The 26,857-nt window shown below is 40.8% G+C and overlaps 1 protein-coding gene across 11 annotated transcripts in view; it reads right to left on the bottom strand.

Annotated features, from left to right (window-relative positions):
- Positions 1-26,857, bottom strand: part of FIP1L1 (factor interacting with PAPOLA and CPSF1) — a 43,125-nt gene that overhangs the window by 671 nt on the left and 15,597 nt on the right. For 5 of the 11 annotated variants that reach the window (XM_048510172.1, XM_048510163.1, XM_048510162.1 and 2 more), the window contains 8 exons: positions 22,509-22,602; positions 21,101-21,257; positions 18,562-18,576; positions 16,445-16,471; positions 15,962-16,016; positions 12,604-12,659; positions 6,539-6,752; positions 1,458-1,595 (listed from right to left, as the gene is read on the bottom strand). In XM_048510172.1, coding sequence (XP_048366129.1) covers positions 1,458-1,595; positions 6,539-6,752; positions 12,604-12,659; positions 15,962-16,016; positions 16,445-16,471; positions 18,562-18,576; positions 21,101-21,257; positions 22,509-22,602 — 756 coding nt within the window. The remainder of the gene's footprint in view (positions 1-1,457; positions 1,596-6,538; positions 6,753-12,603; positions 12,660-15,961; positions 16,017-16,444; positions 16,472-18,561; positions 18,577-21,100; positions 21,258-22,508; positions 22,603-26,857) is intronic. The other 6 variants (XM_048510166.1, XM_048510171.1, XM_048510165.1 and 3 more) reach the window with 3 other exon arrangements.

The raw sequence follows: 26,857 nt of genomic DNA, 5'->3' as shown, positions 1-26,857 counted from the left end.
TTTGCTCTTTTGTCCTTCCCTACACCTCTGGAAAACCCTCTGGAGGTGGCAGGGCAGCACGGTGGAACTGCTGTGCCTGGCCACCTCCACGGTCTGCGTTGGGCTGATAACAACATACGACAGCCACTCACACAAGTCTCTTAGGCATGTCCAAACTCAAACTAAAAAGGAACCAAATAAAACGTCACTATAAATTCTGCCATTATTTTATCTTGCGGTATTTGGGTTATAGGAGATGGGAACTTACTTCGGTTGGCGCAAAAGGACTGTGCTGAACATCTTTGTTATCACATGATTAATATTCTTTATAATCATGGAGCTAGGCTTCTTTTCAATGACAAAAGTTACAATTTTTAAGGGGACTGTGTTAATCCTACTCCAGGAGCATTATCTGACATACGTATGCGTGTGCCGTCAACTCACACTGACCTATGGCAACACTGTAGGGGTTTCACAGCACAAATTAGTTCTCAGTGGTCTCCCATCCAAATTCTAACCAGGGCCAACCCTGTTTAACTTCTGAGATTTGACAAGATCAGGCTAGCTTGGGATAATCCAGGTCAGGGTGGCTATAGGTCGCCCTTAAAAACTTTATAACAATGCCTTTAAAAGCTGTTAGGCTTTAACAAAAATGGAGAACTTTTAAAACTAATGAAGTCTTTCTGTTTGCTCTACAGGTTGAGAGCAACGTCTAATAATACAAATTCTACTGGTTGTTAACTTTTTGGTCTTTTTCAAAATGCAATATAAAATAATTCTGTCCTCAGTTCTCTCTCAATTGGCTTCCATTAGGTTGGAGGAAGCAAACCATGAAAACATAACTACACACCAATCTGCCAAGTTTGACGAAAATGCTATTTAAAGATGGAGTTTACCTAGAACTCTAGATAATACATCTCAGAAGAAAAAGAGGAGTTTGGATTTATATCTTGCCTTTCTCTCCTGTAAGGAGACTCAAGGTGGCTTACACGCTCCTTTCCCTTCCTCTCCTCACAACAGACACCTTGTGAGATAGGTGGGGCTGAGAGAGTTCCCAAGGTCACCCAGCAGGGAAGGTAGAAGTGTGGAAACACATCTGGTTCACCAGATAAGCCTCCGCCACTCAGGTGGAAGAGTGGGGAATCAAACACGGTTCTCCAGATTAGAATCCACCTGCTCTTAACCACTACACCACGCCGGCTCTCAATAGAAACTATGATAATGATGAGATTTGATTTTGTTGGCTCTTGTGCATAACTACAGGAACAAAGCCTTATATGTCTAATTACTAAGCTCTTGAAAACAAACCTAAGCTCATTTCATTTATTGCTCACATGAAACCATGGCTAACACTGGGACAGAATGTTATCTGCTGTTGGCTCTCTTTTAAGATGCTGACAACTAAAAAGCAGCAGCTGGGTTCATCCTTTGACACTTCCATTGTTCCTCTACCCCATAAAAGTATGGAAACAGCCAACCTTCGAGATGACTTGTGTCTTGTCTCTTCCTTTTCTCGATGTCTCCTTTCTCGGTGTCGTTCCTCCTTTTCCCTGCTTGTTCTATGCCGCTCGTAGCCTCTCTCTGCATATTCTCTGTACCTATAGCGCTCCTCGTCACTGCCAAAAAAACCACTACTATCATCATCTAATACGACAAGAAATGCTGCAACCCTGAACTCCTCCCATGCGCCAATTAAAACACAGAACTGACTGCACTGGGAGATCTTTAGGTTATCTCCCTACATACAACACAATCTGATTTCTTTAAGTACTGGAAACCTTTAATAATAGAATACTGTATAAAGGCTGGGAAAGCCTTAACAATTGCTACCATCTTAGGCTGGAATGCGTAATTCAAGACCAGATTTAGTAAAATAACGATATATGACCAGTGATTAAACAGTGTTGCTTTGAAGGATTACGCTGCTGAACAATGGACGAGACTGTCAATCAACTCTTCAGGAAAAAAAATGTGTTTCTGAGGCCTAAATACAATACAGAGCCATTAATATGCCACTGAGAAATTACAGAAGCCAACAGGAGAATGTGATCCTTTTCTCAATAGTGCAGTAAAGTTTTCCACCTGTCAAAATATGAGCAATAACAGTTAACTACCATAAGCTAGGAAAGAGAGCGGTTCTCCATTTCCGCTTCCAATTACTATTCAATACTGTTGTCATAAATAAATAACTCATTGGAAATATATTATTTTACATTCTCAAAGACATGTCTGGAGTGTACGGCTTGTGTTAACAGGCTCACATTAAAGGTGAATCTAGTAGTTTTTCCCCCACAGTGGATGACTCGATAGGCACTGAAGCTGTTCAAACTGTGTGCATGTGGTGCAGAGATGTCACTTCCTTCAAACCATACGAATCGCAAAGTAAGTCACATAGAAAGCAACCCTAAAGTTGCTTTCAGTATGGCTAATTCTCAGTTGATTGCTGTCAGGATGTCATTTATTGGGAGAGGGAACCGTTGGGGAGAGATTTCCCCTCTGCAGGTGATTATCTGTTTCTCTGGCCTTGGAGCTCTGCGGCTGGGACAAGCTCTCAGACTGGACTCTTTCTTCTGTTTTGGTTCACATGGAGGGTGGGGATTTGCTACAATATGTTATCAACAGTTTTGGCGCCCTTTCACCAGAACTGTCTTTCACTGTTACTCTCATATCTTCAATAAAACCCTTGAACCCTTCAAGCGAGTTACTGTCTGAACGGGGAGTTTGACATTTGCAGACATGCAACTGTGACAGTAACATGGGGATTTGATCCAACAGAAGGTTCCTTGGTGCACTGATTGGGATACTTGACATGACGACCAGAGAGAAAGAAAACAAACACCTGGCCATAGGTAGATTGTATGGGACTTTGCGGATGGCATTCTCCATTCTGCTCATCACTCTGCTTGACAGGATTATACTAAATAAATGTGGGTTGTACGGCACGTCAAATTAGAATAGTTATCTCTCAAAAGACCAGCCATTTTTCCTCAGAAGTTCATAAACATAAGGAGAACTTTACTTTAACTGAGAGAGAAAACATAGAAGTTTATTTACTTCATCTATATTCTGCCTTTTCCCTCATTGGGGACCCAAAGCTATTTACATCATTTTCCTCTCATCTGATTTTGTCTTTGCAACAACCCCTAGTCTGAAATGCTTTCCACTCTATTGCTGGTTCTCACTGTATGATCAGCCATCAATAAGGAAAAGCCAAGATACCCAACAGACACTTCAGGTTTTAAATTTTCTAACACATGCCTCGTGGAGAGATGACACAGTTCAGCAGGTAAATCATAACTGAAGGCTTGGAGTTACATCTTAATTTCTGATAATGACCCAGGATCTAAAGAGGTACAGGCTCTTGCACTAGCCCAGTTTCATATTAAAAACCATTTTGGACCAGTTGACTCCTATGTCACACAGCAAATGGCCTCTGAAACGCCTCTCTGTTTCAAAAGCAGTCTGTCATGCAGCGTGAACAGCTGCTCTTCGAGGAACAAAACAAAAAAGGATTGAGCTTCCTTAGGTTAAAAGAGTTGGTTTCACAGTTCTTTCAACATGACCATATCCAGTCCAAGATCTGTGATTTGGGGACAGATTGTAAAGAACTGGACAAGGATCTGAAAGTACTATAATGTACCTTCCAAATATCTTCCATGGCCAAAATGAGTACAGATGGAGGCTGTTATTGGCTTTCAGTGGTGTGTGTACTTGCTGAATTCTCAGCATAATTATGATCATGTGAGCCCAATGTTCAATTTTGTTCAAGGAAGCCATTTTCAAAAAGCTTCTTAAAAATTTTAAGCAGCTGCTTTTATTAAGGACCTGACAGATTGACAGTTCAATCCTCAGCAGGCAGCATAACTGTAGTGCCGGCATAAAAGAAGTTACGCTAGCGTAAGGGCACTTACGCTGAGGTTGAAGAGCCACATGGTAGTGCAATGACTGGGTACCAATGCATCTTCCGGTGCAGGCATTCCCGAGGGCAGATCCAGCTTTAATTTTCAAGCTGGGAATACCCCCTATTGTGGGTGCTGATTTATTCCCAGCCAAATCAATGGAAGAGTTTACTGAGCTGCATACGCCACTTGCACAGGTAAAGTGGCAGCATTGCTTTTGGCTTGCAGGTCATGGCACAGCAAGCCTCTAAGAGGCAGTGCAGCTGGGACATATCTGGCCAAGCTGTGGCTCGCTTGCTCTCCCCACCCCCCACCCCCACCCTGGATTGCACTGTAAGCCTGTGCAGGACAAGTGTCAAAACTGGAAGAAACCATACAAGAAAGGAAGGAAGAGAACTTCTATAAAAGTTATGGATCATCCATCCACCACCTGGGGCTTATTTAACAGCCTCTTTAGTTTGAACCAACAGCCTTCTTAGGACTACTGGGCAGAAGTACAGCACTATGACTGACAGCTTGAGTCAAGCCAGTACATTAGACTGGAAATCAACATAAGAATCTTCAGCATGTTATGTGTCCCAGAAGGCCCCACTGGAAAAAAAAAGACTCTCGGGCCCCTTAAGACATGACACTAACATAAGTTCACCACTTGAGGAACAGCTGTTGCATTTCATGCACTAAGCTTCTGAGTAAGAATTTTAAACTTCTTTACAAGACTGAAGAAGAGGAACAGTCTTTTTGTACACTAGTATCTACATGCATGTCTGAAGGAGCTCCCATGAGGTCTAAGTGTTTTTGTGCTTCATTGATCACAAACGTTTTCCTCCATCACAGGAAAACTGTTAAAAATAATTGAAATTTGAAGCGGTATTTGTTCAACAGTGTTGTGCCTGAACAATCTGCATCTCCCAAGCCTCCCGCTTTTTCTGTTGCTCTCCTAATCAAAGTTGTACTAGCCCAAAGGCCTCCTAGTTTCTTACACAGCCATGTGACACCAGCTTTACTGCAGATGTTGGATAATTTAGTCACATCACACATACACACACACACTCCTTTCCCTTCTCTTACTGATAAGTTTGGCAGCAACACAGAGACTTCTTGAGGTCTGGAAAACATTAAGGTTCATTTCAAGCACCCTTGAATGACCAGCCTTTTTCTGGCTTTCCATCAAGCTGCCGAAGAAACAGATGTTGAATTGATCTAATGTCAAACACGCTGACCTCGTAATTTGTAACACAGCACATATACAAAGTTTGCATCACCACAAACCTTACCCTATGAACAAAACCCCCCTTACATCTTTACACCTAAATTCAAATCTGTTGTTGGTGGCAGGCATAATAGAAAAGGGTTTTTTAGATTTTTCCCTCAACTGCATTTACCATGGTAATACTGACACTTTGTGTTGCTCTCACTGAAGTACATGGAAAAAATGAAAGCAATGTACTACAAACTTGACTTAATTTACATAAGCACGCAATATTCTACAACCAGAAACTGAATTTTTTTAAAGCATCAAGCGATGCACAGGTTAGAATGTTATCCATTGATGGCTGAGCTTATTATGCAAAATGACTATGCAAGATTGTACATTGTGTCCCTGCATCTTAAAAGACTGGAGCATGGAACTATTAACATACCCTATACTTGCAGAAATTATATTCTTGGTGTCTGCAAAAAAAATAAAACATCAGCTGCATGCTCAACAAGATACTGAATGTGATCGCAATAACCTGATCACAATTTGTCAAGCAGCTGTACATGCACATGGCAGGAAACTGCACCACTTCTGGCCATGACAACTGCTTCCTGCACTTCATTCTGCTTTTGAAACCACTGAGTTTCAAGAGCAGTTTCATGAGAAGTGCAGATATATCCCTGCAATGGCTGCTATTATAAGGAGTCAAAAGCCTCTATTCACAGCTGCAGCGGCAGCTCTCTAGATCATGCCTAGCGGGTAGCTGAACATCACATATTCAATGAAACATGTTGCAGCAGCTTTCTAGTTAAAGAGCAATACACCAACAAGAAACCAAGACTAAATTAGAAATCTATTAGAAATTGTGGCATGCTTATAACTGTTTTAGTCCTGTTCAAAAATAAATCAATAATAGCTTGATTGTACACATAAAATAAGCCAGTTACAGGTTGAAGGCCCAGAATACACTTATGTAGATTCATTACCAGCCTGAATTCAAAACTGTATTTTTTATTTAAGAAAGCAAAACTCAATTCCTCCTTAGATAACCACTCTCCCCAAATAAACCCACTAAGCAGTTGAAGTGAAACAGCTGCAGATTGAATTTAGTCTCCACAGGAATGTCAGGTACAAAATAATGGAAAGAACCTAAACGCATCAAGCACCTTTATGAACTTTCTAAAAAGCAATGTGCTCTGACAGCAAACGTCCTCCCTTACATTAACAAAGAAAACTATCATCTTCATATCAATTGCCTGCTGAGCATTTTGTATGTAACATTTGTTTTTCTACTTCTGATTTGCATTTGGAATATCTAGTAATGGTCTTTAACAACACTGGAAAAGTAAAAAGAAAGCCCCACTGTTTCTTCCTTAAGAGTATACAGATGCCCAGTTAAAACTTACGTGGGTCTCCAGGACTGGTACAGGTCCCTGAGAGCTCAGCCTTGGATTTAACGTACCTGTTGAACACACTAGGAGTGGGGCTGTGTTCCCGCTCTCGCTCCCTTTCCCTGGTACGCTCTCGCTCCCTGTCACGGTCACGATCCCTTTCTCTATCTCGATCTCTCTCCCGTTCTCTCTCTTTATCTCTTCTGGAGTAATAATCCCACTGCTTGGTTGTGTCCATGAGACTAGTCCATGATGGAGCAGAACCTGCAAGGTGCGGAAAGGTGACTAAAGAGAAAAATGCCAGCATTAGAAAGCAAAAAAAAAAAAAAGCCTGGAATATACTTGAAAAGTTAACATGAATCACTCTTGAAATCAACAAAATCTCTTTAGCTGAAGTCTAGAATGAAAGTTCAAGGACGCTCTAGCCACTTTATTTGCATGCTGCTTTATTAAGGGTCAAGCAGATCATGAAGTTTCATAGCTCAAATATTTGCTGTTTTTATACTATAAATAGTAATCAGTGCTAGGAAAACATATAAATAATTACCATGTTGGCCCTATGCTGATCTTTTTGTATAAAGATGCCTCCATCGTGCCATTTTGTGATTTAATTACTGTAATGCTGAAACTGAAATTCAAACTGCTACAGAAAAGATAAACCCAAATTTTCATAGGTATTATGCATTTTAAACCAAAATAACATGCAAGAATTCCTATCAAATGTGTTCTTAAATACAGGGCAATCCACAAAGTTGAGAGAAAAAATATCTGATACAAAAGAATGTTGATATTGTCATCAAGAAAAAAGAGCTCCTGTTTTCAGAAGCAGTGAACAATTCATTGTCAGTTTCAGGTTCTGGTTAAAAGAATGTTTGGAGTTAGTTCTATTTATGAAGAGTTATTCTCCAGCACTCCAGTATATCCTTTGTTAGCTATGGCTAGGATCCAAATCACCACATACATATGAACGCTTTTCAGCTTCTGGTAGTAGCACATGGGCACAAGTTGCCACTGGAAGGGACACCCGGATACATGGAAACTCTTGGCACATGTTACGCTGGACTTTCTGGCTTGGATCCACCTAAAATGTCCATGGAACAAAGATTTCCTATCATGGAAGCACTATTTCCCCCTTCCTGGTACAGCCCCAAATGATCCCCAAAATACTGGTGTTGGGGGATAGGGACACTCCCCCCAGAATACCTTGGGGGAAAATCAGGGATCTGCAGTGGGAGGAAGAAAATTATTTTAAAAACCACCCCCTTATGAATGCAGAAACTTTAGGAGTTCAAACTATTCCAGAGTCAAGCATCTTTCAGAACCCTAAGAGAAGTACACGAAATATCTCTTGTTAGGGTACATATGCTATAAAAGAATTAGTAACAGCCTGCCTCTATCTAGATTTAAAACAGGGTTTCCTTCTTGGTTGGCCAGTAATAGATTGATGATGGCCATATTTTCAGACCAGCTTGCCATAAGTGCACACTGAGATAATGCCATTTTCCCTGCTGAAGAATGAGTGTCTACTTCATTTGTGACAATATAAATCAGCTAAATTTGACAAGGTACAGAGATTCCTTTAGCACATGCCGAAAGTAAGCTTTTCTGGAGAGACACTGTTGAATAACTAAACTTCATTTCAAAGAGATCCCATGAAATCATGCTGTGCAGCTATTTAATCCCAAGGACACTTTCCCCCCCCCCCCACCCAGAGTATGTGTGTCCATTGGAAAAGGTACTAAAACCATGGCTTAAATTTAAATCCAACATGCTAATTCTCTGGAGGATCTGGGCCAGTTTCAGTGTTTTATTACAGCTGGCAGTTTGTTTAGCTAGATCAGCAAATTCATGGAGCATACAACTAGCTGAGGAACCAGAAGGCATATTTATCAGTCATATCCACGCTGACCTCAGAGCGTAGACTCTTTATAATGCACAGGTTCATTCATGGTAAGACGAAAGTCAATCCCAACAGCACCTATAAACAAACCTGTGACTATCACGATGTTATCTCTGATAGAAAAGTGAAAGAAAGGCGTTCAAGACTAACGTTGCAATGTTAGAAATTCACTTTCCTTGGCTTTTCATCCTGGGTGGTTTGTGTTTTGAAATTACAATGGCACAACAGCTAACTTAATAAACCTTGACCATTGCTTAGGGAAATTTAACAGCCAATTTTTCAATGAATGAAATGTCAAAATGACTGAGTTGGATCCAACAAACCAGCAAGCATCGCTCCTCTCAAAGGAACGGACCTCCTCCCTCTTCTTGCTGCAGCCTATGGCACTCCTGCAAATGCTGCTCCTGGCAGCTGGATCTCTCAGGAACAGCATGGACTGTGTGCGTCTGGGTGTAGGGATATCCAAAAAGTGGTGATGTGAAGCCTTTCTAAAAGCATACTGATGCACTTGAGTACATGTTTTGAACCAATCTTGATAAAGTGATGCTAAAATGCAGATTTTAAATGCGCATAAATTTTGATGTTTGGTTTTCTGTAGGAGGCAGCTTTTGGAAGATTTCCAGGGGAGTAAGAACTTGGAGCAAGAGCCAACTGTTCAGTCAGTACCCCATGCACCAACCTTCAATGAAAAATTCATGTGGAGGACCTGCTCACGTATGCCTCCAACAACATTACTCCAAAAGCTCAGGAGACAGTATAACATAAGCCTACCCTTTCTCACACTGCACACTGCACTAAGAAGGCAAAGAAAAACACGTTACTCTTCAGCAGACTCGCTAAAAAAATTCACAGGTTTCAAAGGAAGCCATTCCAACCTGCTTTTAATGGAAGGAAGGTTGACCATGATATGCGTTGTCTGGAAACAAATGTGAGACCCCCCTCCCAAAATGTGCAAGACTGGGAGGACAGTTAAAATGCCTACACACATGCATTAATCAAGACATCTGTTTCCTATTAATAGAGTCATTTTGAATCACATCTGTTTTTTGTTACCTGAAGCAAAATGTGGGTTTGCTGGTTCACAGCCACACGCTCCTCCCATTTTATTGTAGTTTCAGTCTTGCTCCTTAGTCCCCATAATCACACACCCAAGTGTACTTTTATAATTCCCACAAGGGGGAAGGAAAGAGTGACTTAGTCGTGCTTCAGTCCCAAAGCAACACTATCATTAAAACCTGAGCTCAAGCCAAAGGTCTTCAGGGTGAATAGATGACAGGCTGAAAAGGGTTTATCCAATATGAGCCTTTTCCTTTGCAGTAGCTAAAAGAGAGGTGTGCCCAACTAGAAGACAAGGGAAGTATGAGGGTCCTGCCTTCTTCCCTGTTGGGCTGCTTTCTTGTCCACAGCCTGCACAGTTCTTAGGCTAAAGCATTTTCCAATGACAAGTGCATAAAGGGGTTGAAGCCCAAATGAGTAGATTGATAGTTAATGAGCAGATTGACAGTGTATAACAGACTTCTCTCTGTGATACACCTCTGAAGATGCCAGCCGCAAATGCAGGCGAAACATTAGGAACAAGGTCCACCAGTCCACAGCCACACAGCCCAGAAAACCCACCACAACCAGACTGATAGGTTGGATGTTAAAGAAAAAAGGGGAAATAATTTCCAAAGTCACTCCCTGCTTGAGCAGGAGGAAAGGAGAGGAGAAATCACTGCATTTTCTTGCCTTGAAAACACTGCAAAGCTTACTCTACTACTATAAGGTCCCTGGGTATAGTCCACAGCTTCCATCTCCCTTTGAATAGGGGAAATTTGCTCAAAGTTCCTGCATTCTTCTCAATTCTTGAGAATAAACCATGACTATTTAAGCAGAATGGTGGATGGCAAAAAAGGGGGGGAAATCACAGAAGCAGGGAAGTGCTCAGACTCTGCAGTCTCTGAGCAATAATTCATAATTCAGAAATTAAGTACATGGCAACATGGAAAAAGAGCTTTGAAATAAACATCAGTGGCTAAGGCAAAGACAAACTTTGCAGACGTCTCCTCTGGGGATTTTTGGGTTATACACGCTTCCGATTATAACTTCAGTTGTCACAAGAGAAGCTAACTTAAACCGTTAAGCTTTCATGATTTTCCCCTACAGTGTGTGAACATAAAAGAGGGGAAAGTGGGAGCTTCTTTAAAGATAAAGAGGAAAACCTCAAAATGAAATTAGTTCACATTGTTGGGCTACTATTGTAATAGATTACGCAGGGGCTGGGAATTCTTACCACTGGCCGTGAAACTGATCAGGTGGAATCCAATCAACTGATATCAAGATCGTTTTAGTGGATCAGACCGTACTAATGTTACTTGTGGGTGTGTCATTTAGCCTGGCTTCCCTACAGCACTGTGGGGCTTTTGTCATTTCTTTTCCCATTTATTCCACCCTCCTTTGCTGTGATGTTTGGGAAAGATCCCAGCCATACAATTTTCCACTCCTCTACCCTGCAGTGGCCATTAGGGTATGGATTCAGTAAAGTCAAACTGAATTCCCCCCCCCCCCCACGTCCATCTCTTATTGGTGCGGGGGGGTGGGGTGTGTGTGTGTGTGTGTGTGTGTGTGCGTGTGTGTGTGTGTTTAACCTGAAAAGGTGACAGTTAAAGGCAGCAAAAAATTCAGCATGATTCAGGTTGCCTTGGGGCCCTGAATTTGTTTTTAAAAGAATCCCCTCTTTGGCAGGTGCAGACTGTGAGTCTGGTTGGTGCAGTTGAGCTGGGGCTTGCAGCTTTGAGCAGAACTCCACCGCCACAATCTCTGGGTTCCACATGGGACTCAGAGGCCAGGGCAGGTGCAGAGCTCCACTGCCCAGGCCTCCAGGTTCCACGTGGGTCTTGGAAGCATCTACTCCTGCTGCTGGACTTCGGGGTGGGGAGGGGAAGAGGAAATGGGGGGGGAGAAATGGGGGGGATTCAGATAACAGACACATTTTTTTCATGGAAATCCTGGATTTTTTAATATGAGGGTCTGGAGATATCCAGGATTCCCAGAAAAAAATTCACATCCATTTCCCCTACAGTGTGTGAACATAAAAGTACATAAAATTACACCAAGTAATATGCAAATCAATTTGGGAAGGAAGAAATGTAGGCACTGGCATTTAGAACAATTAAAAAACCAGGACCTGGTATAATACTGTTTGCACGCATTAGATCTGAATGCAAAAAAAAAATTTTTTGCACACCTTTAGTGGCCATTTTTTTCTGTCATTTTTTTCAAGTGGTAATTGAGATATCAACATAATGGCATATCTGTTATTTTACACCAGCACTACCCCAGTTGCTAAACTCTAGTTTGATACTTTGACTGAATACAACCAAACTCCATCAAGTCCAACATGAACACCAGGCTTCAATTTTGAAAAACCTGTCAGCACTTTTTTACTACCCATGCAAACTTACACATGCAACCAATGCAATGTTTCTACCAGAGTAGTTAGCTATTTCTGCAGGATATCAGTTCAGTTCAGTTCAGTTTTATTACGGCCATTAGGCCAGCAAAAAAGAGCAGAGAAGAACAAGAAAAAGGAGGAACAACAAACAAAAGAACAATCGAATTTGCACTGAAATCCACGAAACAGAAATCCACACTCTGCAGGATATCAATTTCTTCAGTTTACAATTGCCTACTCAGAATTAAGTAACACTGTACAATGGAATGTACACAGTTTCAATAATGCATCAGTAATTATACACCAAGTAATATGCAAATCAATTTGGGAAGGAAGAAATGTAGGCACTGGCATTTAGAACAATTAAAAAACCAGGACCTGGTATAATACTGTTTGCACGCAATTTTGGACGCAATTTTGTGACTAGCTTCATCTATCAAGCTGCCATTTTGCAACTAGTATCTATTAATGCTCTTGAAAAAAATGCAAGTGCCTCCTGGAAATCCATTTATTTTTATCACTGTCATTTATACCCCACCATCCCTGACCAAAGTTGGGCTATGAAGTGTGCCGTGCTCAGGCTCTATATAACAAAGCTGGAAGCACTTTTTCATTCAGTTATTCTATTTTCATGCTGGATAGTTTGCTTATACCAATGCATTCTTGACAAGAGGAAGGTGGTACAAATAAAAATACAGACTACATGAATCCAGGAGAATAGATTGTTGCTTATCTGTAAGAGCAAAACAGAGGTGCGGCTTACTAACCGCCACAACCCATTTAAAAATGTTTGAAACACTTACCACCACCATACGGAAATGCACGAGTTGAGCGACTATCGTAGCCAGAGGAATGTCCACTATTGGAAGAGAAACCAAGTCACGTCACCATCTCAGCTGAGTATTTGTTTAAAATACCCAACTTTCACATTTCTACAAGCCTGACTTCCAAACCATGTACAAGATTTCAGCCTCTTTAACTACCACTGTGGCTTGAGTACTTGTGTACACTGAGTACTTAGGTACACTTAGTAGTCTTAAACTGTTGTGCAGATGCTACTTTCACCACTGGCACAATGAAGGGTAACATCACTCACACCTTCCTTGCATAAGTGAGTTTCAATGTTTCTCTTAAGACAGCTAGGACATAGGTGGATTATACCCAGTGAACTATCTTGATTCCCAATGCCTTTACTTAATTCATAACTGGCTGAATAGCAATTTTGGCCATAGCCCTCACTGTTTTATTTACTACAGAAAGTAGATAAAATGATTCAAAGTCTCATTTAGAAAGCTTGACAAACATGATTTCTTTCAACACGAGCGTTCGTTGAATCTCTCTTTCACTAGGTTGTATGTCAGTACACTGGCTTAGAGGTGGTAAATATTGATGGAGAAATAAGATTCCAATTTATAGTGCACCCCTATAGAGAGTTACTCAAGTCTAAGCTCACTAATTTCAGTGGGCTAAAACTGGAGTAACTTTGCATAGGATGGCACTGTTGTCATTGTTAAGCACTTGGCAAGGAGAAAAAGCTAGAGTGCTGGTTTAATGCCTCTCCAAAAGCATATGTTGTAGTCATGCTCCAGGGCTCAAGTTACTGGAAAACAACACAACAGACACCTTTTGAGACATCAGTATTTGTCTTTATGTGGAACCTGAAATTTAGTCCTTAAATTGTGCTCCTGACCCAAGGAAGGTACTATTATATGCTCTCACCTCTGTGAGACATTGCCTGGCAAATCAGAATAGTTCTTAAAGAGCTGGGAATTATCATGGATAGCCAAACTAACAACATTTCCAAATTCTAACATTTCAGATGGAGAAAAAGGAAACAGTCGGCTACATTTTAAAAACATCCTTAAGCTGTAAGAAAGGAAAGACTATAGGCACATTCTCTTCCTTCATTTGTTTTTAATCTATAAACTGAATTTGTGGTTAGGTCTGTATAATTGTTCTGATTGTGAACCTTTACATTTCAATAAAAACTGGGTAAAGTAGATGAGTGAAAGCTTTCTTAGATCATTTAAATTTATCCCATCCATTTCCCCCCATGTAGGCAGCTACATATGAAGGACAGGTGGACCTTAAATGCAACTGCCATTTCTCTATGTATCCTACTAAAATCAATTTCACATTTTCAAAGTCTGCTGTTTCTAGCTGAGAGGATAAAATGTCTGCTGAAATAGGTGAAATACTGAAACAAGTTAAAATCTGAGGCTGAAAAGTCTGCAACGTACATATGGTTTGATTTAATTTCTACAACCTTTGATAAGTTTTATTACTTCCCACTTAGCTTGAATTATCTTTATCTCATTTACCATATTTAGTCAAGTGCCACTTTTCTTCTTGAAGAGAAGCCAACTAACATTTTAGGAGCAGCTTAACTTTAGAAACAAGATACTGAAAATGTGTTTTTGGGTTAACAGCAGAATCCCATCCAACAAGATGGGCCAGTGGTAGGGAAGAAACTCTGGGAGATGCAGAAATCCAGAGCTGCAGGTCACCTCCTCCATGAAGCAATACTCTAGGTGACTACAATCTGGGCAGCAAGAAGCCAGTTTAGCAGCAGAAATGCCAAAAGCAGAGGGGGGGAAAGCGGAGAAGAGGCAAGGAAATTATGTTAAGAATTAGGTTCAAAATCCAAAACTCAGGGTTGGATCCAACAATCTTATCAGAAGAAGGTGCTGGTTCCTGAGGTTGAAGAACTCATGTTGAGTAACAGCCACACGGGTCAGTGGGTTACAGTGGAGAGGGACAAGGGCAAGTTCTGCACGGGCCAATAAACACGGGGTAGAATGGTGGAAAAACCGTTTTTTGGGGGGGCCCCTTTGCACAGGTCCCACCCCTAAAACTAGTCTGCCCCGCGTTATTTTCCCCAACCTGGTTTTTTTGAGAATTGTGCTATTCGCAGAAAGAGCTTTATTTGCCTCCGTTTTCCTTTTCCTTTATTTCTCAGCTTACATCTGTGTAGCTAAGCAGGTGCAGATGGCTGCATCGTGAGATATCAGTATGGCTGTGGGGGTTCATCTGTGCATGCCTGCATAGCTACTCACCAGTGGAAAGTAATTTTTTTAAAAAGAGATGCGTCTTTGTGTGAATGTGCAACAGCAACCTGGACTGCTTCTGTGGGCTCCAAACGCTGCCTGCACAGATGCATATAAATGCAAAAACTGGAAAACAGGTTCCTTTATCCTGACTGCAACCCATTATACATTTGCTGTGCGGAGGGGGTCAAGGAGATGAAATCACCCTTTCTGTCTCTTCCATTGGTGCAACCACCTTTCTGTCTGCTGACAGTGGAAGCAGATGGTGGCCATTTTGTACCCTTCACCCTCCTCACTGCAGCCCACTGATCCATTTGGACCCCACAGTAATTCATAGTAACTAGTCTGCCACGATATCCAACAAGCAAATTGTAGTCACAAAATTATAGGTTGCCTCCAAAGCTGAACTGGAAGCACAACAGTCACATGTACACAATTTATACGGTAATCTGCTTATGGGCTTATTCCCTGGGGAAAGCAGCAGGGAAATCTTCCAAATAAGTGCACAATTTGAATGAGGCTTCCAGTTCTAGTTGGATGAAACTACAGTTTGCAGCAACCGTGCTTTGTCAAAAATGGATATCACTGCAAACATGTTTGACCCCACATCAGGAAAAAAGAGAAGGAATCAGCAAACGTGAGGAGTCAGAGAAAAGACACAATCATGACGTCTAAAGCCTATTTTGAGGTTGAAGCAATTGGGCATGCAGAAATTTCAAAAAGCATTTCAAGTTCCAATTGGTTGCTGTGGCTTTTCCGGGCTGTGTGGCCGTGGTCTGGTAGATCTTGTTCCTAATGTTTCGTCTGTATCTGTGGCTGGCATCTTCAGAGGTGTATCTGTTACACACTTCCCTCTGTGTCACAGACTCCCCTCTGTGATATATCTCTGAAGATGCCAGCCACAGATACAGACGAAACATTAGGAACAAGATCTACCAGACTATGGCCACACAGCCCGGAAAACCCACAGCAACCAATTGAATCCGGCCATGAAAGCCTTCAACAATGCATCACGTTCCAACCATTAGATGGCATTATACTGCAACCAGTAGGCAAACACAAGACATAAGTACAATTCTTGGGATGTTCGATTATTGTCAAAAATTAAATTTACCTTTCTATCGTTGGTATAAGGGAAGGTGGTGGTCCTCCGGGTGGAGGAGGAAAGCCTGAAATATTTAATTGAAAAAATGAAGTTAATTCCGGAAAAAGTGCAGCCTGCTGTGTTTATAGAGTATTCTAAAGTACATCTATACAGAAATGCGGGACAGAACACACCAAATGAGACAGTGGTTATAGCACACCCATCCACCTCATACTTAATATCCTTACAGTTAAATCCTGAGAGTTACTCCAGTCCAAGGCCATTCATTTCAATGGGCTTAGAATTGAGTAACTCTGCACAGGATTGCACTGTTATTCTACGGCATTCTTGAATTATTTCTGATCCTGGAGGTCAAAACAACATGTTTCACCAAGGACAATTGTGCACATTATTTTTAAACAAGACGAAGTGGCACAGCACCCCAAGTATTAAAAATGGAACCATACAATATTTCATATTATTTTGAGACACTTATAGAACAAACAAATGTACCTGGAGGTGGCACAGTTATTGGAATACCTAAAAACAAAGAAGATTAACCCAGTCATTTCGGCAATTTATTTATATTACTCGAATAGCATTAAGAACAGGCATTAAGGCACTCTAGCCATGGCCGCATTGACAGCAGCCGAGAAGAGTTGGTAGTAACTAATTTCATCAGTCCACAGAAGCTTTGGACTCCAGATGCAAGCAGAGAGAACTGAACAATGAGCAGGATTTTAGGGCAGTGTTTGAGCACCGTATCTATTAAACAGACAAGCAATGATGCGCTCAAGTAAGCCAATGGGTGGGTGAAACAGGGTTCCACAGAGTACAGACACCATTTTTAAAAAATGACAACATCCACACTGACAAGCTTGTTTGCTGCTTCTTTTGATTAATGGATCATTTCTTTTGAGCAGAGAGGCCACATTCAATATGGAATAAGTGGAACCAATTTCCTAACAATCGTATAAACAGCCCATTCCTGACTGTTGCCACAGGTAGGTGAGCTTTCCTGGTAGCACAGGTAGGGGAGAAACTTGAAAACCCTCTTCATCACAGGAATTCCTCCAATGGAGCCCTATGGATTTACACCACCCAAAAAGGTTGCGCAAGTTGCATGGCCAGGGCCATGGCACAACTGGTGCCAAGCCCAGGGTGGATGCGGATTACACTTGGCTCCACCCTGGGGAACGCTGCTGCCATGCTGATGCAGTTGGGGACAGTGCGGGAGTGCTGATGAAAGGCAGGGTGCCACGGCTGTCCACTGCAGGACATTACAGCGGATGGGCACAAGCGGATTTGCCCCTCTGTCAGGATAAGTGACCTGGGGAGGGCATTTCCATGGCGTAGGCCTGCGCCTCCTCCAGAGGGGGATTCATCCTGCTGGACTGAGCTGAAAGTCTCATATAAGGGTTTATCATATTCCAGACGTATATAAACCAGACTGTAAGACTAGTGAGTTAAATGCTATGAACCATGAACAAAAGGTGTTTGCGGTAGCTGATCTTTCTAACACTCTCCTTTCAATCAGCATCTTGCCAAGTTCTCCCAAAACTTGATTCTTGAATGTATTGTCGAAGGCTTTCACGGCTGGATTCAACTGGTTGTGGTGGGTTTTCCGGGCTGTGTGGCCGTGGTCTGGTGGATCTTGTTCCTAACGTTTCGCCTGCATCTGTGGCTGGCATCTTCAGAAGTATATCACAGAGGGAAGTCTGTTCCACACTGGACACAGACACAGTGTGTAACAGATTTCCCTCTGTGATACACCTTTGAAGATGCCAGCCACAGATGCAGGCGAAACATCAGGAACAAGATCCACCAGACCACGGCCACATAGCTTGGAAAACCCATCACAACCAGTTGATGATTAAAGTTACAGGCACCACTAAAATAATATCCCATAGCATATGGCAGAGAAAAGAGAGGGGGGAAAAGCAAGCAACATTGACTCTAGGTTTCTCTTATATCAACAGAGACTTCTGAATCAACAGAAGTTCTCCTGGCAGAAGAGTGAGGAGAGTGGTGTTGCTTCAGTTCCTGTTCTTCAAAGTACCCCTTCTACCCAGTTGTACATTGTTCATTGGACTCTCATCGCTCCAACAGCTTTTTGGAGTTACCAGGGGAGGAGACAAGATCAGCATCTGTGAGCTGAAGGATTTGGTGGAGCAAATCTTTGCCTGCCTTCCCTTATCAATCAGCTGCTTGTCCTGAAGCTTTTATCTGAGCATCTGGAGAGCTTCATATGAAAAACACACAACGGGGTGCTGCAGTGACAAGAAAAGCAAATCAGACAAAGCCACCTCTTTCGCCTTCCACTTGTGGCTTCCACCAGTGGAGGAGGGAGAGAGAGGAAATTGTCATTGCTCCTTGTTGCTACGAACTGGCTATCCCAATTTTCCGAGTGTAGTTTTGGTGACAAACAGTAAGCTACTCAGAGAAGGGGATGGCAGGAAAGATCCACTCTGCCAGCTCCTTCTGGGAAATCTTCTGCAGGATCCAAACCACTGCCATTACAAAAAAGTAACCTCATATTAAGTCACATATGAAACAACTTTGAAAAACAAAAAACCTTTACCTGAAACATGTAAATTGATATGCATGCACAATCAAATGTTTCAACCCACCTGTGCCTTTATATCCTCAATGTTAACAGAAAAAGACAGCAATTTCGAAAGGTAAAATCACAAGTTAATGTTAACTGGGCCATACTGTATATGTGAACATTCATAGAATAGAAGTCTTCAAATTTGTAATACAGATATATGAAGTATCACCATGATATCAGGGTGTTACAATGAGCACCCTGATCCTCAAACTACTTTACTGGCTAAGATCCTAGTTATGACAACGGGGATGGTGTCATAAGCTCACATTCACCACAGCCAAAATATTTTTAAGGAGGCCACATTAGTGCTTTAGCTGGCTTCTTGTGACAACACAGGAAAGCAAGCTCAGCCAGAAAAGGTTTTTCAATTAATAATTGCTGAAAAGGTTAGTTCAGCATCTTAAAAAAAAAAGTTACAGTGACTTCGTCTGTAGCATTTATGCAGCTTTCTAGGACTGTATTTTCAAACAATAATACTCCTTTTTGTCTCAAAAGGCATCTGTATCACAAGTGCCTAAGTGAACGCAGGACACAAGACCAGAACTTCAAAGCAAGATCCTTTTTCAAAGGATCTTCTGCAGGATGTTTTATATTTGAATACTTAAAAACTTTCTGGCCAGTAGTCCAAGTTAATACTAGGTAACAAGAAACCTTCTCTTCTTTAAACCAAGGAGGAATGGAGAGATTCTATTTTGGTCAGGGAGCTTTGAAGATAAAAAGCTGGCAGCAGCACAATTAAAACAAGCCTGAAGGAGTCAAACCCGCTGCTCTTAATGGTTATTTTCAAATACACCAAAAAGAGACGGCAACAGTAACCTTCTGGACAAGCGCATGTAATGAATGATTGCAAATGTTACCAGTCCCCTTCTGCAGTCAAGCCTATCAGTGAAAGCAGGACAAACAAGTATTGAAATTTGGACATCGACAGATGACTGCTTCTCTGAAAATGTTACTTTATGCCTTTGAGGAGCTGGTGATCCAGAACTGGGTTTTCTATCTCTTCAAGGTTATGCTGAACAGGGGAAGGGGAGGTTGGGAAGCTTTAGATTGCAGTGTTTAATGGGGAGTGGCTACCCATTCCTCTTACCACCATTTTGCCTACGTAAATTGTTCATCTGATGTATTTGTTCTCAAGTAAAGAAAGATATTGCGTGTGTATCTCTAACAGTCAAAAAATCAGTCAAGGAATCTCTAACACTCAATAAACAAAACCTAGTTTTTTTAAAAAAAATCTATCTACTGAACTGTCTTGTTTCTCCTTTGCAAGTAAATTTGGTTAATAAAATCACTTTGTTTTCACAAATCCGCTATTAAAGGTAGATTATTTGTGCCTTTGCTACACAACTCCCATAACCAGTTATTAAAGTGAGGATAATTCTATAATGTCAGCTCTCATATAATCTTTTGAGAAATCCAACAAAAGCATCACTGTATCCTGTGAAATCTTTTTGATCCTTATTATTCATTCTGGTTACCAAAAAGTAATGATTAATGGACCTTTGTAAAACTTATGGCTACTATCTGCATTCTAAAATTGAAACCATCAACATTTCATGCTGATACTTCCATTTCCTAACCATAAAGAAGGTTATGATTCAGCACCTTAAACTATACTATATTCACAACTGTCATTTACTGATAACTATAATAAAAAATGTATGCTAGATAATTATGTTTCTTTTTAAAATATACAATTTAATAAAAATAATGTATGCTAGAAGAAAAAGAACAGGAGGAGTTTGGATTTATACCACACCTTTCTCTCATGTAAGGAGACTCAAGGTGGCTTACAAGCTCATTTCCCTTCCTCTCCCTACAACAGACACCTTGTGAGGTAGGTGGGGCTGAGAGAGTTCTGAAGAACTGTGACTAGCCCAAGGTCACCCAGCAGGAATGTAGGAATTAGGAAATGCATCTAGTTCAGCAGATAAGCCTCCGCCACTCAGGTGGAGGAGTGCGGAATCAAACCCGGTTCTTCAGATTAGAATCCACTTCTCTTAACCACTAAACCATGCTGGCTAAACAATTATGTTTCTGTTTAAAATATACAATTGTGTCAGTTAAATGATACATACTACATTTCAAGCTTACAGGCAGTTAGTATAAACTGCACATATTCCAATTTTTTCCAAAGGTGATGAAAGTAAGACTAGCATCACCTTCTACCCCACTAACAGCCTTCGTACGGCTTGATTCTGCCTGCAAGCTCCAAATAGCCAGTCCCTACATCAATGCAAGTTACAGCCAAATGCAATCTCAGCAAAACAAAGGGAATGGGACAACAAATCAAAAAAGGCAGCTGACAAGAAAATACACAAAATAAAAGCACTCAGAAAGTCACTGCCGAAAGAGGAGCACCTTCTTTATGAGCAGCGGACATAATAAGGTGGAATATTCGAAGGCAAACTGAAAAATCTGTGCCAATCAAGCAACTAACCCTGATCATAGCTATTAATAATAAACTTTAAAAAGAATGTAACAGGCACACCACAACTTCAATTTCATGCAAGGAAAAAAGATAGTGAAACATTAACACTGGAATTTTCTTCCTTTTTTACCTGGTGGGGGAATCAAAGGGGGGGCGGTACTGACAGATGGAGGTGGTGGAAGGAAAGGAGGTGGTGGAAGATGAGTGGGAGGAGCTCCTGGAGGAAAAAAGGGAGGGGGCTTGGAAAAATTGCTATCCACGTCAGAGCTGGAGCGTTCAGAGAGAACCTACAAAATAAAAACCAAATGTTACAGGTGCCCTTTAAAGAAGGGGGGAAATACACATATTACTACCCATCGTTACTTCTTCTTGAAGAGGCTTTTTGAAATCTAAATACATATACACTTCTTTCTTACAAAAACAGGAGAACAACTTTCTCCATGAAAAATATAAGCAATAGACAGGAATACAAGTTTCTTTGCACGGGTTCTATACTCTCTCACATTTGCAAACCAGGCAGGTGGCTGTACGGGGGACAGACCTGCTTTATAGTTGCAGCAAGTTGTGAAGCCAAGGTGTTAATTGCAGAGCTGTCTTAAAGGGCCCAGTCCTACAAAGAGCACCTTCCCTCTTGAAGCCAGCAGTTCCAGTAGTATGGGACACAGCAGATGATGAGTAAACCGGGAGCAAAGCAAGAGCAGGAACCAAAAGTGGAGGTGGGCAGGGTAGTCCATTATATATCGTGTTTGCATATTAACAGATGGTGCTTATTGTGAAAAGCTTGAGGCAGAAGGAACATCCTTGAGTTTTCTTCTCCAACCTTCCTTCACTGACCAGATATGGCCTGAAGCTCTCACATTCCTGAAGATCATTGTCACGGGGAGACTGCATTATCCCTTGTCACCCATTCTCGTAGCTCTGAAAGCCTGCCTACGTGGGGACATGCTATCCCCAGCAGACATTATATCAGAGCCCAGAGGATGCCTGGAAAAGAATGAAAATTCCCCCTCCTGTCCAGCCATTCTTTATAGTAAGAGTATACCTGTAAGAACTGTTTTCAGCACCCCTGCTCTCAGAGCCCTGAAGAAGTCTGGGAAGGTTGGGGTGGAGATTGCTGTTCAGCTTGCCTAAAGATTGTTGCAAAACCTTGGATGGTTCTCACCTGTTCAGGCGACGTTGGGCAACTTAAAAACCAATCCTCAAAATTTTGTTACAGGTACTTGAGTACAACCACTGTTAGATTCTAGTTGTTTTTCTTTTAGTATACAATGAGAATATTATATAGAGGTTATCATTCTTTAGCAGGCTCAAGGTTGACTCAGCTTTCCACCCTTCCGAGGACAGCAAAATGAGTACTCAGTTTACTGGAGGTGAAGTGTAGATAGCTGGGGAAGGCAATGGCAAACCACCCTGTAAAGATAGTCTGCCTAGTAAATGTTGTGCTGTGATGTCACCTCATGACCCTTTATCTTTATCATCCTTTAAGCTGGAGCTAAGCCCTCTTGTACAAATATCTGTTTAAATGGGAAACATGAAACCTGTATGTTGCTGTTTTCATTGGCACGCCTCCTTCCTTCTACTCGGCTGATAGTGATGGTCTGTCCAATCACATCTATTGTACCAGACAGTCTTCTGGAAAAGGAAACATGGACATAACCACTGTTACACTGGCATTTTTAACATATGAAACAGCAAAGCCATCATAATGAAGATTTAGATAAATGCATTGCAGCAAAGCATGAGCAACCAATATAAGTTTCTAAAAGATATTCAATATGGACAGAATGAGTAAACTTGTGGTTTGCTTGTTTTTTCACTTATAAAGAAAAATATATTATATTATATCTATTTTTATGTAACAAATAATGCAATAATAACTTTTTAAAAAACCCTACACTTCCGTTTTAGGCATAAAATATGAGTGTCCCAAGATGCTAGCAATATGCTTTTAAAAAGCAATTAAAATGATCTATTCAACACTAGCATATCATTTTCACTGAACAGAAACATACTGACATTCTAAATGCCTGCTTGAGCTGAAATTACAAGATTAAACAAGCCAAAGATAAGATACTGATGAAATTTTTGATTCAGTTCTACAATGTGCAGTGTTCACATTGCAAGCACACCAGTCGTTCAATAGCTATAATAGGGAATTTGGAAGAGGAAATGTAAATGGGTGAAAGAAGGCCCCACGACCCACAAAGAAGGCTGCCAGAAAGTCTTATTTACAGCTCCTAATGCCTCTCCTGAATCCAGGCAGACAACAATTTTTGTTCAACAAACATATTCAGCCCTGGGGCCTCCAGTTGCTGCCTATTCTAAAGTCTAGCTGCAGCAAAAAAGCATATTCTCAGAAGACAGTCTTTCCTGTGACGACAAGGCAAAGAATTGGCAACATCAATTCTTGAGTCGGGAGCTCTGCCTCAATAATAAATCCTTTGAATGAATCAACATAGGAAGCTGTCCAAATATGCTCCAACATACACCTTGGGGGACATAGGTAAGGGAAGCAAGACCCTAACCTTCTTTGTTAGGTGATTTCTTTATAAAAGGTCACAGTTCACATCCAACCGAAGTAAACGGCAGAACTCCTATGAATTTAAATAGGATTGGACTGCACTCAAAGAAAATAAGTCAAATGAACTGAAGTATTTTCTCCAAATCTGACAAAGCCAGTATGCTAGTGCTCTCTCACAAGAATTATGTTTACCTCCCAGAATTTAGATTGTCAGGGCAGGGACCAGGGGGTAGAATGAGGTAATATACATTTATCATGGGTAAGGAAACAGTAAATGATTTCACATATGACACTCTGATACATGGGGGGTATTTGACAAACCACTTTCAATATAATGATTGGGAAAGGGAAGATCCTAGTTGCCATCAAATTTTTTTTTAAGTCCCTGTATAAAAGTTGTAGCCATAAAAAGAAAAGAAAATACTTTGGCAACAATAGCATACAATTACAACGTTAGGATTGTAACATGAACTACAATATGCGTGAAATACAGATACACAAATGCCACATTTGAAACAAAGAAGTCAAAATTCATAAGCAACTAATGGAAATGAAGAACAGCTTCTAACCCTTTAAGAACACTTTTCAATGAAAATTTGGCAGGCAAGCTAAATGTGTCAGACAAAGCGCCATCTTCACAAATGTTCCCTGATGGAAATGCTACTCTGTAGAACAGGCAAAATAAAATAAAAGCAAGAAGTATTTAGAAGATAGACTAGAGATGAGGTAAGCCTCTAGAGACCAAGCACTACTGATGTTGTACAAATTCACTTTGAATGCATGAAAAATGTGGACCAACACTTAACAAAGAACAAAGGCTTCAAAGCAGAGCTGATAAAGATCAATATATTTTCTTAAACTAAAATAAAATTTGCAAATATTAAATCAGCTTTTTAAAAATTAAATGCTTTGTGAGGAAACATAGTTTAGTTTTCCATTTAAGATACATGATAGTCCAAAGGTTATTATAAAGTAAGGATAAGTTTTTAATAATGTAGCATGAGGTTGTATATTCATTCAATTTTTAAAAATTTTGGTAAATGAATTCCATTAATGTTTTCACAATGTCCAGAGGTTTATGTAAGATTATTTGGGGAAGTTTTTCCATCTAGAAATGATCACATATGCTTAGTTTTGCAGTTCTCAAAACAATGAATCTGTGTCAGCAGAGACAACATGCCTCTTCTTCATGGCAAGAATGTTATAAAATAAGCATACAGATTTACAAAAAAAAGACCTTAATCCCATTGTTTCTTTGTACATCTATGTACACAGAATCAATCCCTTACCTTATAAATGCTAAATTTTAAAAAGTTCAATGAATAGAAGATTGTTTGGAGCAGAACAGATCTGCACAAGGAGCTAAGTGTGAGGAGGAAGGGAAAAGCAATAAAAATGAAAGTAGAACCCTTTGAGCAGAATACTCCACAAGTCTTGGGATCTTTATGGGTACAGACTGAGGTTTATTATATTATTCTCTCCCTGGAGGAGAAAATATATAATGGCAACAGGCCATAAAAATTAATATTTATTTGTTTTAGATGATACATGCATGCAATGGGCAACATCCCGGCATTTTGCAAAAGGATTGCTGGTTTAGCGATTTTCAAAAATCCTGAGTTGAGGGAAATAAAACGGGACAAACTCATTTTGGGGATGGGACCTGTGCAAAGCCCCCCCCCCCCCCCCGGGGTCTATTGGGCTCTACAGCTGTTATATTTGCCCTGTGCGGAATCCACTAATGACTGACACAAGGCCACTACGCCAAATTCAATGAACTGGGGTCAACCATCAAAGTCTTTAACAATTTGTGTCCTGTCTGCATGAAGGAAGAGCGAGAAGATTTTTATATCCTGCTTTTTCTCTATCTTAAGGAATCTCAAAGCAGTTTACAATTGCATTCATTTCCTCTCCCCTCAACAGACACCTCGTGGGGTAGGTGGTGCTGACAGAGTTCCAAGAGAACTGTGATTGGCTCAAAGACTCTGAGCAGGCTTTGTGTGTGGGTGCAAAGAACCAAACCTGGTTCTCCACATTAGAGCCAGCTACTCTTAACCACTACAACACACTGGCTCTACTGCCATACATACATCAGCACATGGAACCCATTAGACATGTTCTTTCACTATTGGAGATGCAGAAAACTGCCATTTTTGGTAGTGCCATAATGTTATGAAATTCCCTCCCAGGACAAATCTGTTTATTTTCTTTGCTGTTCACTGTTTGCTGGGCAGTGGCTGATTCCTGTCAGAATTTATCTAGTTTTTAAATCTGCTGGGATCTGATCTTTGGTGACTGCTGTTGTTTCTAATTTCATTTTACACAATTTTGAATTTGTTAGCTATTTTGAAAATGTCTTGAAAAGCAATATACAGATATTTTAGCAAATACGTACATTTCTGCAATTGCCTAAAATTTGTTACAAACAAATGACGTGTTTTTTTTCTGAAAACCCAGCTCTTCCATAGGCATGACACTTGTTTATTTTCTTTTCCATCCAATCTCTATTGTGACTAGATCGGATGTGAACTATTCTGCAAAACATGGCGTATTAGGCACAAGACATTGGCACAAGTCATTTCTGCTGGGCTGCAAAAGGTACAAGTAAAATTCTGCTTCTTTACCTCTTGTCATTCTAAAGCTGTCCCTGTATCCCACCATTATTTATTTATATACTACATTAATAACCAACCTATTTTCCGAATGAGGACCCAAAGTGGCTTACATCACTGTCCTCTCTCTTACATTGTATCATTACAACAACCCTGCTAGGTAGGTTAAGCTGATGGTGTGTGACTGGCCTGAGCTTCCATGGAAGAATAGGGACTGGATTCTTGAGTCTCCCAGATTCCAATCTAAACTCTAACTACCACACAGCCCTGACTTTCTTTGCAAAATGAGATTGTGTACATTTTCATGATTTTAAAATTATGGGGTAGGTTGGGCTACAAACTTAGAAAATAGATATGCACAATCTCTTCTCTGAGGCCCATCTCTGTTCTACTATTTGAGTCGTCATTCAACTAAATTTTAAAATCGCCTCAGAATTCATGGTCAGGTCTACGACATGACTGCGCTGCCATGTCAAATAAACAGAATGCCAAACTTTATTTCAAAACGTTTCAACATAACTGTTGTTTCCCCTGCCAGGACACGGTGAAAGGAATGACAGATACTCTTGCACTGCCCCTCTACCCAAAAGGACACAGCCAAGCTGGCCTTTCTAGTCAATAACTGATGTAAGTGGAAGAGGGGTTGCATCCCTATAAAAGTTAATAAGGCTAGCAGAAGTTTGAGAGGAAGGCTCTGCCTGGAATCTTTGCTTTGTATTTTCACAAAGCAATTGTTCAATAACTGAAGTTAATT

This window comes from Sphaerodactylus townsendi, linkage group LG10, assembly GCF_021028975.2.
Source record: "Sphaerodactylus townsendi isolate TG3544 linkage group LG10, MPM_Stown_v2.3, whole genome shotgun sequence".
Lineage (NCBI taxonomy): Eukaryota > Metazoa > Chordata > Lepidosauria > Squamata > Sphaerodactylidae > Sphaerodactylus > Sphaerodactylus townsendi.
Note: the sequence above shows the minus strand (reverse complement) of the source record. Positions and strands in the feature narration are given on the sequence as shown.